The sequence below is a fragment of the Pyrus communis genome, chromosome 1, assembly GCF_041283825.1.
Source record: "Pyrus communis isolate YQ-2024b chromosome 1, ASM4128382v1, whole genome shotgun sequence".
Classification (NCBI taxonomy): Eukaryota; Viridiplantae; Streptophyta; class Magnoliopsida; order Rosales; family Rosaceae; genus Pyrus; species Pyrus communis.
Window position 1 is genome coordinate 11,238,718 of NC_142565.1, and position 15,351 is coordinate 11,254,068.

Consider the following 15,351-nt stretch of genomic DNA (forward strand, 5'->3'; position numbering starts at 1 on the left):
TCACAAAAATAATAGGTTTTGAGTTAAAATCGTTAACTATTTGAGTCGTTATCGGGTCATACGCTAAGAAACAGGTGCTTAACAAGTTTACCTGCGGATAATTACCCATTTCAACTCGATAAGAAAATGTTAGTTTGATAATTTTAAAATACTAAAAAACTTTACTACAATAGCCATAGTATTTAATCTCACAATTTAAAAAAATTCCAAAATACATTAAAAATACCAAAGCAATGTTAAAATACCAAAGCACATCGTCGTTTAGATTTTTAAAACACTACAAACCCTTGTGAATAGTGTTTTAGTCGGAGTTAAAAATAAATAAAAATTCATAATCATTAATGTAAAAGTGTGAAAATGTGAAAATAATATATAAATGCTTGTGATTGCATCCTCTATGCTTAGACGATGGCTAAATCGTCGTTTAGATTTTTAAACCCTTTAAACCCTCATAATAGTTTTTATTGTTTGATTGTAAAATTAATAAAAATTAATGTAGAAGTGTGAAAAATGTAATATATGTACACACACACACAATCACTTGTGATAACAAACTTTACAACTTTCGGTAAAGAGGCCAAATCCAAAATTCAACACCATAATATGTTGATATGTGCTGCATAAATTCAAAAAGTAAGGAACAATATTACACTAGTAGGAAAAACTACTTGTGCGACAGAATTAAAGCGACAAAGCATATTCCGTCGCACAATGATACCTTGCACAACGATGAACAAATCTTCGTTGCGCAAAAAAGCACGTCGTTGCAGAAATCCAATAAGAAAAACGTGGTTTTTTTGTTTTTTTTTTTGGCAAGAAAATAAACACGCGACGAAACTTTTCCCATTGAAGCTTTGTGCGACAAAGTGTTCGTCATGCAAAGCTTGTTCAGTTTCTAGGGTAGAACATTCAACGCTTGGGAAACCGAGGAACATTTGTGCAACAAAGGCTTCGTCGCGCAAGTTACAGTCAGTTTTCAGTCAGAGCATTCAGTGCATGTGAATCAACACAAATCTGCATTGTATTTTGTGAGGGCCTTTGCACGACGAAGCCTTCCTATAAATATGCGTTGCTGCTCTCCTTACTTTCCACAATTATATCCTCCTATTCTTCACAAGTCTATTTATGCTAAGATAGAGGATAAAAACAAGGATCAGAGTGTGACCGACGCTGACCCAAATGATTTGAGGCAACATTTTCAATTCGCGCATGCGATTGCTGTAGCCATGGGGAACAATTGTCTTACTGCTGAGTGACGTTCTTGGAAAGATGTGCCCGAAAATGCGAAGAAGGTGGTGATGAATGAATAAGTATACTGTTGATGGATTAATAATTAATTTTGTGAAATTTTTTGTTATATGTTAGAATTAATTATTTGCATATATGTGTAACAATGTAAGTATACTCTTGATGATGATAACAGTTGATGAAGTTGATGGAGGATGCGTTGGAGGGAGGTTACAATAGGTGGCGTTATGAAGTCCAACGGAATGGAGGACCATCGAAATAATAGTTTTAAATTTATGTTTTGTATGACAATATTTAAATTTAAGGTTTATATATATATATATATATATATATATATATGTATATATATATAAGTTATGTATTTGGACTTAATTATGTTTTAATTCATGTTTGGTTGTATTAATAATTAATTGAATTGAATGTAAATTTCTTCCTCTAATTCTCCATTTAAAAAAGCTGTTTTAACATCCATTTGATGCACAACAAGGTCATACAAAGAAGCTAATGCAAATATAATTCGAATAGATGTAATTCTAGTGACAGGCATTCTCTCCTTGCCTAAAACCTTCAGCTACTAACCTAACTTTAAACTTGTCCATTGTACCATCAGATTTTAGCTTTTTCTTCAGTACCTATTTGCAGCCAATGGTTTTGCATCCTGGGGGTAGATCAACCAAGTGCCATGTCCTATTTGATTCCAATGAATCAAATTCATCATTTATGGCTTTTTGCCATGAATCTACATCCAAAGAAGTCGAAGCCTCTTGGAGTGTTGCAAGATCTTCTTCCAGTTTATAAGCCTGGAAGTCAGTCCCAAAGTCCTTAGCCACTTTGGTTCTCTTACTCTATCTTGGTTCGAAACTAGTTTCGACCGAATCCTTGAGGGCATTGTTGCTCCTTCCAGACAACGTAATATTAGGTTTGGTTGAACCCCAACGATTGCATGACTTAAAAGTGAACTTGTTCTCAAAGAAACCAGCATCATTAGATTCAACACTAACATGGTTTTTTAAATCATAAAACCTATATACTTTACTATTGAATGCATAGCCAATAAAAACACACCCAAAAGCCCTACTTGCTAGTTTTGACCTTTTAGGGTCAGGTTTTCGTACATAGGCTAAGCAATCTCATATTTTTTAAATAGGACACATTAGGCTTCATATTCTTTCAAAATTCATACAGGGGGATTTTTCTTTTTTGAAGAGGCTTAGCAAGTGGTGCATACGGTGAGATTTTTGTTTAGAACATAACAGACAATTAGCAAGATTTCCCCCCACCAGTATGAAGCACAACCAAAATTAAAAAGCACAGCCACAGTGAGTTCACAAAATGTCCTATTTTTTCTTTCAGCCTTACCATTCATTTCTGGGGAGTAAGGTGTAGTGGTTTCTTGTAGAATGACTAGGTTTTTACAGTGTTCATTGAAAGCACTAGACTCATATTCAAGTCCCATATAGCTACGAAACCTTTTAACCCTTTGATTAAACTGATTCTCCACTTCAGTTAAGAAAAGTTTGAATATGTCAAGAGTTTCACTCTTGTTTCACATACAATAAACAACACAATAATTTGAACAATCATCTATAAAGGTGATGAAGTAACGTTTCCCATTTCTTGTGATTCCACCATCAAATTCACATATATTAGAGTGGATTAAATCAAGTAGTTCAGTTTCTCTAATCACTGATTTATTCATAACATCAACATGTAAGCAGAAGCAACAGTTTTATTCATAACATCAACATTCAGTTTGAACATTCCATCTGTAGCATACCCTTTTTCAATAAAGGCACCATTCTTTGTGAGAGTATACTTGTCAGTCCCAATTGTTTGAGTGAACCCAGCTTTGTTGATCAGGTAACCAGAAACCAAATTCTTCCTAATCTCTGGAACATGCAGCTCTTCCTTCAATATCAGTCTTCCCTGAGATGAACTTAAGCTCGACTCCCCCGACTCCAGTAATATGAGTTGAGTGAGAGTCAACTAACAAAATCCTTCTGTCTTCCGCCTCACTGTAGCACTTAAAAAAGCCCGCGATCATATAGGAGATATGGCACTAAGCGCTAGTGTCCACCCACCACCCCTCAGACCTCTGACACCATAGCAATAAGTTGATCTTCTGAGAGATTGGCTTGAGGAGCAATTCTTCGTTTGTTGCGACAATTACGAGCTAGGAGTCTAGGTTTGTCACAGTGATAGCAAGAATATATAATGGAGAGAGTAGAAAACATTCTTATGCACACGCCAATTTCTCTTCTACAGATAAGTTGAATGTAATTGGTTTATTGTAATTCGGCTAATTGAATATGTGATCCTAATGTCTTGTTGTTCTTGTGATATTAGAATATATCTAACAAGACAAGCATCATAAAATTAGTCCAGCTTATATTGATCACCACAAAAATGACTTGAAGGCTTATAGAAACACACAGGTTAATTAAGTAATTCATATCCAAAATTAATCCCGCATCTCCAATGCTGTGAAATTTTTGGCGTCATTCTAAATTATTAGCTAATATAATTGGGATATCTAAGAACAGGATGACCTTTCTGTAGTGTTGTTTTTGAGAAAGCTGACAAATCGGCCAATGTAGTGGTCTTGGTGCAGCTTGTGATCTCCAAAAACAGTTGCAGCTTTCCTAGCATTGGATCTCAACTGCTCTCCTTCCTCTTCCACCATCGCATGCCGCAGTGTTTTGGCTATGTCATCTCTACTAAACGACCCATCTTCGAGTCGTTTCACTTCGACAGCCATACTCTTCTCCTCCAAAAGCCTTGCATTGAGAGGCTGATCAATAATGAATGGTAGCACAACAAGAACATGCCCAAATTGCAGAGTCTCAATTATTGATCCCCATCCAGAGTGAAACAAAGAACCCCCAACTGATGGGTGTGCCAAGATTTCCATTTGGGGCACCCATCCGAAGCAAACAAGCCCCTTATCTGATATACGGTCAACAAACCCTAGAGGCAAAGCATCAGCTTCATTGGTTGCCCAATTGGGTTTTCTGAGTGCCCAAAGAAAAGGGAGTTCTGATAGCTCCAGCCCACGAGCTATCTCAAAGACTTGCTCTTTACTCAACTTACACTCACTCCCAAACCCTACAAACACAACTGACCTGGTTTTTTGCTTATCGAGCCATTCAAGGATCCCATCGTCACTGGAAATCTCCCTTTCTACCCCTTTAGCAGGTATCTCAGGAGGAAGCAAACCTGTGGGAATCACAAGCTTCCTAGAGTTGTTCTTGTACGCCTCCAAGTACTCTCCTTCAAACTCATCGCAGCTCCGAATGGCGTGAACTTGACAAGCTGATAGAATCTTGGCTTTTCTTTCGGCATCACTTATCCCGGACTCATTCACTCCATAAAAGCCTGCGTGTATATGGACCGCCTCGTGCTCTCGGAACGCGACTGTTGACTGAGAAGTAACCAAATCCGGCGGCGAAGTAAGGCTTTCCGGCGATGGCAGAACATCAGTTGTATTACAACTGTAGAGATTTTCAGCTGGACTATAAACGATCCTTGAAGCAGCAGAGAAAACAGAAAAATAGACAAGTGGAACGCCGTACTCTTTGCCAATATCTGCAACCCAATGAGCAACAAAGTCGGTTATGATCCAATCAGGCAATCGATCCCCAATGAACTGCTTGATGGGTGTTTGCAGGAGGTCGTACGCAATCTTCAAGTTGTCAGTATTTTCAAAGGGGAGGTCCACCGTGGCCTCAGCTCCTTCCGGCAATAAGTCGGGATCCAACGGTGGAAATGGAATGGGGACTAATTGCACAAAGGGTTGTAAATCTGGTAAGATTTTGGGGAGTCTTTGGATGTTTTTTGGTGTGGATATGAAGGAGACATGAACTTTCGCTTTTGCTAAAGCTATTGAAAGTTGTAAAAAAGGCATCATGTGGCCAAAGGCAGACCATGGCAGCATCACAACGCTAAGATGATCATCTTTTTCCATAATTGTACTGTATTCTTTCTGTGGGATGGAATTTGCAATGAAAGAGTTAACATGTAGTTTTGAACCGGATTGTCGGTTTATTGGACTAAATGCCATGCTGTACCGCAGGCCACGTGTTCGCGTACGGTGTTCTGGCCACAACATTTGTTGTATTGCTTAGTAACGTCCCTTGTCGGTTTTGATCATCTTTTCATTTTTAGATTTTAATTTTTTTTTTTAATTTTCAAAAATTAAAAAATTGAAATCTTATTTGGTTTCTATTTTCAAATAAAAACTAAAACTACTATCTTGTTGTGAATATAATTCTAGCAATAGTGTAAATCATTTGTAGATTGTATATAGGATACTAGAAGATTTTTTTGTATTACTTACAAGGTAAAAAATCGTCATTGGTTTATTATAAATAAAGACAGAAGGTACAGAGAATAAGACATAGTATTTCTCAAGCATATTCTTCATCTCTCTTTTTCGGTCTATGCCACACTGCACCCTCTCTCTCAAATAAAATAAGTCACAACATTCCTTTATTTTTATTTTTTTTTTTAAATTCTTTTAATTTTCACTTTTTAGTTTTTTAGTTTGTATTTTTTAAAACTTGAAAATTAAAAGTAATTACCAAATAAGATTTTAATTTTCAATTTTCAAAAGAGTGAAAATAAAAAATTAAAAACAAAATACTTATCAAATGGCTTCTTAAGAATTTCATTATGTTATAATATATGTATTTAATTATTGACTTTATACTCTAAGTTGGAAAAGTGCCGCTTCTATACTCTCATATTATTATATGTAATTAACACCAAGTGAGGATGTAATATAAACATTCTAAATTAAGAGAGGTAAAAAAAAACCTAAAACGTGTTTTATTTGCTGCTTAGTTTGGTTTTAGTGAAAAAAAATCTTTTTTTTTCTTTAGAAATTTATAAAAGTTCCTTCCAAAATTAGTTAGGAAATAAAAAGTAATGGTAGGGAGACTACTTATTTAAATCATATTGATGTATCATTTAATGTGCCAAGTGATACATATACAACTGCCACTCAATGAAATAAATTTATTAATATCCGTGGCATGTGCACATCACTTATCCAATCTGATGGTATAACCAATGTAATTGACTGTGTGTTGGACTTGCTAGAAGTTGAATGCAAAAGAACCTCTGTTGTTGATGTGTTTCTTTTCTTACAGTAATGTGTTCTTGATAGTATTATTCTAGTCCAAATGGGGTTAGGTTTCACCATTGGCCGCCCCCCCCCCCCTCCCCCCTCTTTACCCACTTTTTCTTCCCTTCTTTCCTTTATTCTCCTTTAGGAAATAATTGCTGCACTTTTTCTCTCCTTTCTATAGACATGTTTAATTATTACTCTTCAGTGGAATTTGCGGTTATCTTGCACGAAAAGTCCGCAGTTGTTTTGATTCTCTTTTGTATGAAAAGACTTAACCAATCATAATTGCATGAGAATGTGTGGTTAGACTTGTGAAACCTGATTTATGCAACATTCCAATCTCACCCCCATACATTGAATGATGATCCCGAAATAATTTTTTACAACACATAACAGGTTTAACCTTAGATCAAAGAGTAAAAAAGAAAGGTTTAACGTTGAGACTTGTGTTAACAAAAAAGTCAGTGTCGACTTTTCTACATGTACTACATAGCAATGGAAACCTCACAATGGATCATAGTTTCATCTCTCTTCTCAACTCAACAAAACCTATGACAAACTAGCGTGACTCGTATTTTCATGAAAATTCTTTTCTGTACTGAAATGCAGCGTTCCAAAATATAATTTTCGAGACTATTGAGTGGTCATATCTTAGCACCGTGCTCCTTAATTATTTGAGCCGACCGCAGAATAATCTCTTCTTCAGTAGTGTATAACTCTCCTTTGCTCTATGATCACAAAGGAAACATTGAAGCATATGCTAAAAGCAATATGTGTAATAAGAATATTGGAGGGAACAGGGCTTACCATATGTTTGAGTTACATCCTAGAGTCAATTCTGCAAATAAACTTTCTAATCAAAACAGGAAACAGTAAGGGGCCTCCTTACTATTTGAGTGTGTATGTGATTATAGAGTATTGATACATTACAATTCATATCAAAATTTATGTAGTTCTACATTAAGGTTATTAATGACATCACATGTTCTCTCTTTTAGAACGTCATTGGTTTACAGATCTATTTTGCTCCCTTCCACTCTTCATCTCGAACCTTGTGTGCGGATGCAAATTTCTGCTGTCTTCAGTCTTGACGAAAATGCACCTGCAAAACAATCAACACCTTTGATCAAAGACCTAAGCCTCACGCGTCCACGAGGTTGGGGGGGGGGGGTTAGGTCAACGGATCTCCGATGCCTAAAGTTAGTTTCTCTAATAGAGTAAAGTGTTTAAAGCTTTTTAGGGTTGCAAAATGCCTTTTAATTTGATAGAATGTGGGGTATTTATAGGACTAGGGCTGGCCATATAAGATTTAATGGAGAAATATTCTCTAAATATTCCCAAGATATATAATAGGAGATAATAGGGTAATAATCCTTAATTGAATTAAATTAGGATTACTTACTTGATTGGAGTCAATCTTCAATTAGGAATGTATTAAAGATAGGATTTAGATAATTAATCCTTATCTTTAATTATTTGCCAAAGGCAGGTAAGCTGTGGGCAATTGTGTTCAGCTGCTAAATCTTTCAAGGATGTGAGCTGCGCGTGGGTGCATCTGAGAAGTTTGCCCATTTATTTAGGGCAATCTTGTCCTTCTTGAATAAAAGTTCACGTGTCGCCTCTAGAATTTTTGGGATTATTTTAGGCTCCACAAATGCTCCCATACCTACTGTGCTGCTCCCATGGAAATGGCAATAAGTGTAGAAATCCCAAGCTGCTTAGGTTTGTGGAGTTGTTACCCAATTTGAACTTGATATTCTTCCTTGATTTAGAGATAAACTTCTTCTAGGAAAAAGGAAAATAATTGCCCCCAATACCTATTTAATTCTACCTTAAGCAAGGGATTAAATAAATTTGGAGAACAATCATTATTCCAACAAGAAAGAAAAACCAGAGGATATTTTTTCTTCCCCTTCCCCTAGCGTTCTTCTTTTCTTTCCCTTGCGAAGAGTCGTTTCTCGTTGTTCTTCTTCTTTTCCGTGTCGCACCAAGGTAAGAAAAAATTGAATTTTTTCTTCTTCTTGAATTTTTGGGAGCCTTGGGGCTTGAAAAATTGGCTTGGTGGGTGCCAAGGATGCATGAATGGCGTGGCAGGGAGGCCATGGGCTACAGGTGGTGCGGTAGGGTTGGCAGGTGCGCGGGGGCGTTGGGCTGGGCAAGCCGTGAGGCTCTAGCCCCTGTAAATCAGCTTGGCACAAGCCAAGCTTCATGGTGCAGACTCGGGTCTGCAGTGGCTGGCGAGAAGAAGCAAAAAAGGATTAGGCTATCAGGCCTTTTGGCTTACTTAGAGCGCGCTGTGCGCAGAAGGAGAAAGGGGAAGAAGTCACAGACCCCTAATTCTGGGCTATGACGTCTTGGGCTGCGAGGTGCCTGGTGACTTCGGGCCTTGCTGCTTCTTGTACACACACACACACACACACACACACGTATATGTTTTTATTTTTTTTTGCAAGCTGCCTTCTAAATATTTTTCCTTCGTGCTTTTTGTAGAGACCTTGAGATGTCTTCCTCTAATTGCAAAAGTGACGAATATCCTCCACCTTTGTTTCGTCAAGGTGGTTATTTCGGCAAGGTGGGTTACTTCAAGGTTGCGCATGTCAAGATTAATTCCAACGAGCTGTTTCGAGATTTTCTTGAGGCGTACAAGCATGCGATTTCGTGTAGGGTTCGCGTCAAGCGAGTGAAAGATGATAGCGGCCATGAACCATGTGGAGAGACCTCTACCAGGAAGAGAGCTATCAAATTCCATCCATATTGCTTTGTGTTATGATTTACTTTTCCCATGCTGCGTCTTTTCCAGGAGGTGATTTGCTCCATAAAATGTGCGCCTGCTCAGTGCTCCTTAAATGCAGTTCGTGCGATTGTGGGATTCTCAAACTTGAGCAGGTTCTTTGAGCTTGGCTTGACCATAAATGAGTTTTGGTACTTCTTTGAGATCGGCCACAAGGAGGGCATGGGGCAACTGAGATCTTGCTATAGGCTGGTCGATGCGTCTAGCAAAGGTGACCATGAGTGGACGAGAGATACCTTAGAGGTGAGTGGAGAGTAGAAGTCTAACTCTTATCCTAAGATACGTGTCTTGACTACCTTTATCAGTGGTAAGTGAACTGCTTTATTCCCGTCCTGCTTGAATTTTCGATAAGCTGCTTCATCTCTTCAATTTATTGATCGTATTTCTTACTTTGTGTAGATTCAAAGTTTGGCTCAACTCCAAGGACTTCGGCAAATATGAAGAAAGTGCACATTACCTTGGGCATTCCAGCTAAGTGTCGTGAGTGGCGCTGGCTGTTCAGCCCTCTTCGCCCAATTGCTACTGTAAAGCTTGCTGCCAATGGTGTGGGAAAAAGAGGTTTTCCTCACCTGCTTATGAGCCTTCGGTTGAGAAGAAGCTAATGACTTCTTCTACTGCTCATAGGAGCTCGTCTGTTGCCGAGAAGCTTGTCATTGATCAAACTTCCCCCAAGGGGGTGAAGATGACCATTGAGCCTGAGCCTGTGAAACCTGCTACTCCAAAGGTGACCGCATCCATTGTTGAGAGACTTGCTCAGTGGAAGAGTTCAGTGATATCTCCGGTGTCCGGGTTTGTATCGAATCGTTCGTCGGGACCTAAGTCTGGCTCTGCTTCTGAGAGGCTCACCTCTATGAAGAGTGGGAAAGTGGATTCTACTGCTAAGGTGGCGTATGGGCCTGTTCTTCCTTCTGGCGTGACTAAATCGTCTACTGAGAAGGGGAAATCTACTCGCACGAGTAGTTGTGAGAGATCCACTGAGTCTAAAGCTGGAAAGTTTCCCGAAGTTTATGTGCTGCTGAAAGCTGACCTGCTTAAGGACGTTGATGCATGCACCAAGTTTGTTGATAGTGTTAGGAAAGTTGTCGTCTGTTCAGACTCTTTTGCGAAGCATCCTGTCTACTCGATGAAGTTTTCCCTAATTGCTACAATGCTAAGACTTTGATCCTGGCAGTTGAGTCTATGCGCGTTGATCAGGATGCTATCAAATGTGCTAAGGATGTCGAAGTGGTGTTGGTGGCTCAGCTTCACTTGGCTGCTGAAAAGATCGAGAAGCTCGAATCTGAACCCGCCGTTTTGAAGGGGTCTGATGTCTTTGCCCCCACTTCTTTGCAATTGGAGATCACTCATGAGGAGGCTGCCCATTTGAATGCTAGGCTTAGTTCGACTCAGGCGATGTTGGAAGCTGCAGAGAAGGAAATCAGTCGTGTTTCTCCGGTGGTCGAGAACCTTGAGCGTGTCGATTTGGAGCTACGATCTGCTTGTTTTTCTAAAGACGAGGAGCTTATCTTCATGCATGCTGAAGTGTCTCATCTCAAGGAGATTGCAAGTAAGCTTGAGTCCAAGGAAATTGATCTACAAGGTGCGCTGTCTGCTAGCGTGAACCTGAAAAAAGAGATGGATGAGCTGCAGGGTGCTCATACTGGGCTTGTTGAGGAGAATGCGCAGCTGAAAAATGAGAAAGTTGGTCATGAAATGGCACTTGCTTCATGTCAGGCCGATTTCTACAAGCTAGTGGTTGCATAAGCTGCCAAGGAGTAATCTTTTTGCTTAGACTTAGGAGTTTTCTTATTTTCCTTTTTGTTTTGTTTTGCTTGGACTTTGTTGGCCTTCGAGCCGGTTTATCAATTTGTTAGAAATTTAATAAACAATTTTCCTTGTTTTTGCTTCATCCTCCTATTTCACCATGTCTTTTGCAAAACTTTACCGTAGGACGGGCCACTGGATGAACTTACTTCAATGAAGCAATTCATCCCACGTCATCACTTAGGTTTCAGTTTCTGCTTCGAGGCTTCGGGAGCCTTGCCTGCTTGAGGCGTCTTGCAAAACTTTATCGTAGGATGGGCAGTCGAATGGGCTACTCCGATGGAGCAGTTGACTCGCGCAGTCACTTTAGGCTTCAGTTTTAGCTTTAGGGCTTCTAAAGCTTTACCTGCAAAATGAAGAAATGCGGGATTTCCAACTTATAGAGTCGACGGCTAAACTCGTTGTCTCCATAAGAGGTAGGCGGCCGAACTCGTTGTCTCCAAGGTAAAGGTGGTGCTCCGTGGCAGTAGGGCTCCTCCTGCTGTCGCATTGAGCCTTGAGGATCTTCGTCGTGGGGTTATGTCCTTGTCTCCACTATTCGGTCCAAATCCTTCCATGTATAGGGTTCCGTTTGTCGTAGTTTTTGAATTTCCTACCATTGTATCCTTTCTCTAAGGATTGATCAAGAAAATTTTCTAGGAAAAATTAATTGATACGACGTGTGAGAAATTCAACGTAATAGAAAATTCAAGAAACTAATGCGAAAGGCTTCTTCAAGTATTTTGAATCAACTTTCAATGAAAGCACCAATTGGTGGATGCAAATTTCCGCCGCCTTCAGTCTTGACGAAAATGCACCTGTAAAACAATCAACACCTTTGATCAACGACCTAAGCCTTACGCGCCCACATGGTGGGGGGGGGTTGGGTCAACGGATCTTCAATGCCTAAGTTAGTTTATCTGAGAGAGTAAAGTGTTTAAGGCTTCTTAGGGTTGCAAAAGCCCTTTTAATTTGATAGAATGTAGGGTATTTATTGGGCTAGGGCCAGCCATATAGGGTTTAATGGAGAAATATTCTCTGAATATTCCCAAGATATTTAATAGGAGATAATATCTTAAGATAATAGGGTAATAATCCTTAATTGAATTAAATTAGGATTACTTACTTTATTGGAATCAATCTTCAATTAGGAATGTATTAAAGATAGGATTTGGATAATTAATCCTTATCTTTAATTCCTTGCCAAGGGCAGCTAAGTTATGGACAGTTGTGTTCAGCTGCTAAATATTTCAAGGATGTGAGCTACGCGTGGGTGCATCTGAGATGTTTGCCCATTTATTAAGGGCAATCTTGTCTTTCTTGAATAAAAGTCCACGTGTCGCCTTTAGAATTTTTGGGATTATTGTAGGCTCCACACTGGGTTTTTGGTTGTGTGGCATATGTCCATCTTCACAAAAATCAAAGATGCAAGCTTGATCCCTGTGTGGAGCGGTGTGTGTTCCTTGTCTTTGGTCCTCAACAAAACGGGTATCGATGTTATCATTCATCTACTTGACATACGTACGTCACCATAGATGTTACATTCTCTGAAGATGAATTATGTTTTCCTCCCAGCCATACTCTTTAGAGGAAACAACCTTAATTGATGATTATGGCGAGTTTGGTATAGGGAAGATTTCTTTTGCAGGCTCTTCTGCTAGCCCAAGTGGGCTGCCTAATCAAGACTGTGATAGCAGCAATAACCATGTTGCACCGAGGGACACCCAAGATGGAATATCAAGAAACAAAGGCCCAAATGGCCTAAACAGTGACAACCTAACTGGTCCATGCAATCTATGTGATTGCCCAAACCTTGACAACCCAAATGGCTCAGATCATGACAACACAAGTATGCCATGCAATCCATGTGATTTCTCAAACCATGATAGCCTAAGTCGGCTATGTAATTGTCCCAATATTGGCATCTCAAGTGGGCGTGACCAGTTAGCAACAACCATCCCAAATACTCAGGCATCTTGGGTAATTAATGTGGGCCCAAATGGGCCAGACTTGATATTCCCAGCCGCAAGCCCAAGTGATGTGTATCTAGAACTAAGTGGATATATGCGTAGCTCTATTGAAGCAGAACACATCAACCTCAACTCTTCTCATACTCCTCAATTACACATTCATGATCCAATGGGTATCCTTAAGGTAAGTTCTTGCTCAGATATTGTGAAACATCTTATATGTTGATCCTCGAAAAAATCGAGGAAAACCACTAGATAGATACCCTCCAGAAGAAAAGGTGTGTTACCCCATTACAAACTATGTATCCACTCATCGACTCTCATCGAAATACTATGCACTTGAAAGATCCAAAATGGACAGAAGCAATGCAAGTTGAGATGGAAGCATTACAAAAAAATAATACATGGAATGTGGTTACGCTTCCTAATGGGAACAAATCAAAAGGGTGCAAATGGATGTTCACTATAAAGTATAATGCGGATGGAACAATTGATCAGTACAAAAGCAAGGTTAGTAGCCAAAGGGTTTACCCAGACTTTTGAGGTAGACTACCAGGAAACATTTGCTACTATGGCAAAAATGAATATCATTAGAGTTTTATTGTCTCTTGCTACTAATCTTAACTGGCCTTTGCGACAGTTTGATGTAAAAAATGCATTTCTGCATGGAGATTTAAAGGAAGAAGTGTACATGGGTTTACCACCAGGATACGACATTGCAAACTCTAGTTGGAAAGTGTGTAGACTTCAGAAGGCACTGTATGGTCTTAAACAATCACCTAGAGCATGGTTTAGGCAGTTCACTCAGGCAATAAAAAAGTACGAGTATCGACAGGGTAACTTTGATCATCAAACGCAAAAATGGCATAGTAACATTGCTCATTATATATATAGATGATATGATTGTCACATGTGATAATACAATGGAAATTGAACGATTGTAAGGATACTTGTCTTCTGAGTTTGAGATGAAAGACTTTGGGGGACTTAAATACTTCCTAGGGATTGAAGTTGCTAGGCCTCATGAAGGAATATACTTGTCACAACGCAATATATATTGGATCTTCTGTCTGAAACTGGCATGTTAGGGTGTAAACCAGTGGATACACTTATTGTGGAGAATCATCACCTTGCAATCTATCCAGATCAAGTCCCAACAAATAGGGAAAGGTACCAAAGGTTAGTGGGACAATTGATTTACCTATCACTCACAAGGTCAAATATTGCTTACGCAGTAAGTGTGGTGAGTCAATTTACACATGCACCTAGTAAGGATCACATGCCAGCAGTAATGCGAATATTGAGTTACTTGAAGGGAACTCCATGGAAATGACTAATGTACAAAAAACATAGACATATGGAAGTGAAATGATACATGGATGCAGACTGGGCTGGAAATATTATTGATCGGCTATCCACTTCAGGCTACTTAATTTTTGTAACTGGTAATCTTGTAACCTGGAGAAGTAAGAAGCAGAATGTGGTTGTGAGGTCTTTGGCAGAAGCTGAGTACAGAGGAATGGCACATGGTATGATAGGATTTAAGCCTAAAAAACCTATGTTGTTGTACTGTGATAATCAAGCAGCACGAGAGATAACAAACAATCCTGTGTAGCATGATAGGACCAAGCATATTGAGGTAGATAGGCACTTCATAAAAAAGAAACTGGATATTAAGTTGTTGACATTCTGTTTGTAAAGACAGATGAACAGTTGGTAGTTATTTTGACACATGCAGCCTCAACTAAGAGGTTTCAAGACTCACTCGACAAGTTGGACCTAGGAGATATCTATGCTCCAACTTGAGGGGAAGTGTTGGCGGAGTCAAAGGTTTGGGTGGAATATGAATGTGTTTATGTTTCCTAGTTTGGTTATAATTCTCTTTAATATTCCTTGTGAACAAGGTGATGTTGTGTGTGTGCGTGTGTGTGTGTGTGCGCGTGTGTGTGTGTGTGTGTTTTATATATATTACCTAGGAGAAGAATAATATAGAAAAAGAATATTTGAAATCCTAAAACTACTTTTATCTGTTGTTACAAGGATTTTTGTTACAGAATTTGTAGACTCGATGACAGTTTTTATTCTGTTTATTTTGGTTGCTTTTGTGTACAAATTTATTGATACTCAAGAGGGAGAATGTAAGAATTACTGAGAATATTAATAACTTGTTAATCAATCACTTGATTCTCGAGTAACTTATTATTTAAGTGACTTGATATTCAAGTAATCATGAAGCTCCAATACGGCTAGAATAATAAAGTCTTAACTCTTATTAACTAATTACATAATCCTATTCGGTAAGACGTATTATGGTAAGACAAAAATTTGATTTAATAGAGATTTGATATCTCTCTCTATTAACTATATTATGAGGTTTTAGAGGAACCCTAATCACTACACATAGGATTGCCCCTGCTCTCACAATATGTGTT

The 15,351-nt window shown here is 38.8% G+C and overlaps 1 protein-coding gene across 1 annotated transcript; it reads right to left on the reverse strand.

Moving 5' to 3' along the window:
• Positions 1-2,959: 2,959 nt before the first annotated feature.
• On the reverse strand, positions 2,960-5,266 carry LOC137721500 (putative UDP-rhamnose:rhamnosyltransferase 1). Its single transcript, XM_068460594.2, has one exon. It carries the CDS (start codon positions 5,210-5,212, stop codon positions 3,782-3,784), a length of 1,431 nt encoding a protein of 476 aa, XP_068316695.2. The 5' UTR covers positions 5,213-5,266; the 3' UTR covers positions 2,960-3,781.
• Between the last annotated feature and the right edge of the window lie 10,085 nt (positions 5,267-15,351).

Coding starts and splice junctions, on each gene's coding strand:
- LOC137721500 (XM_068460594.2), bottom strand. CDS start 5,212: ATGGAAAAAGATGATCATCTTAGCGTTGTGATGCTGCCATGGTCTGCC.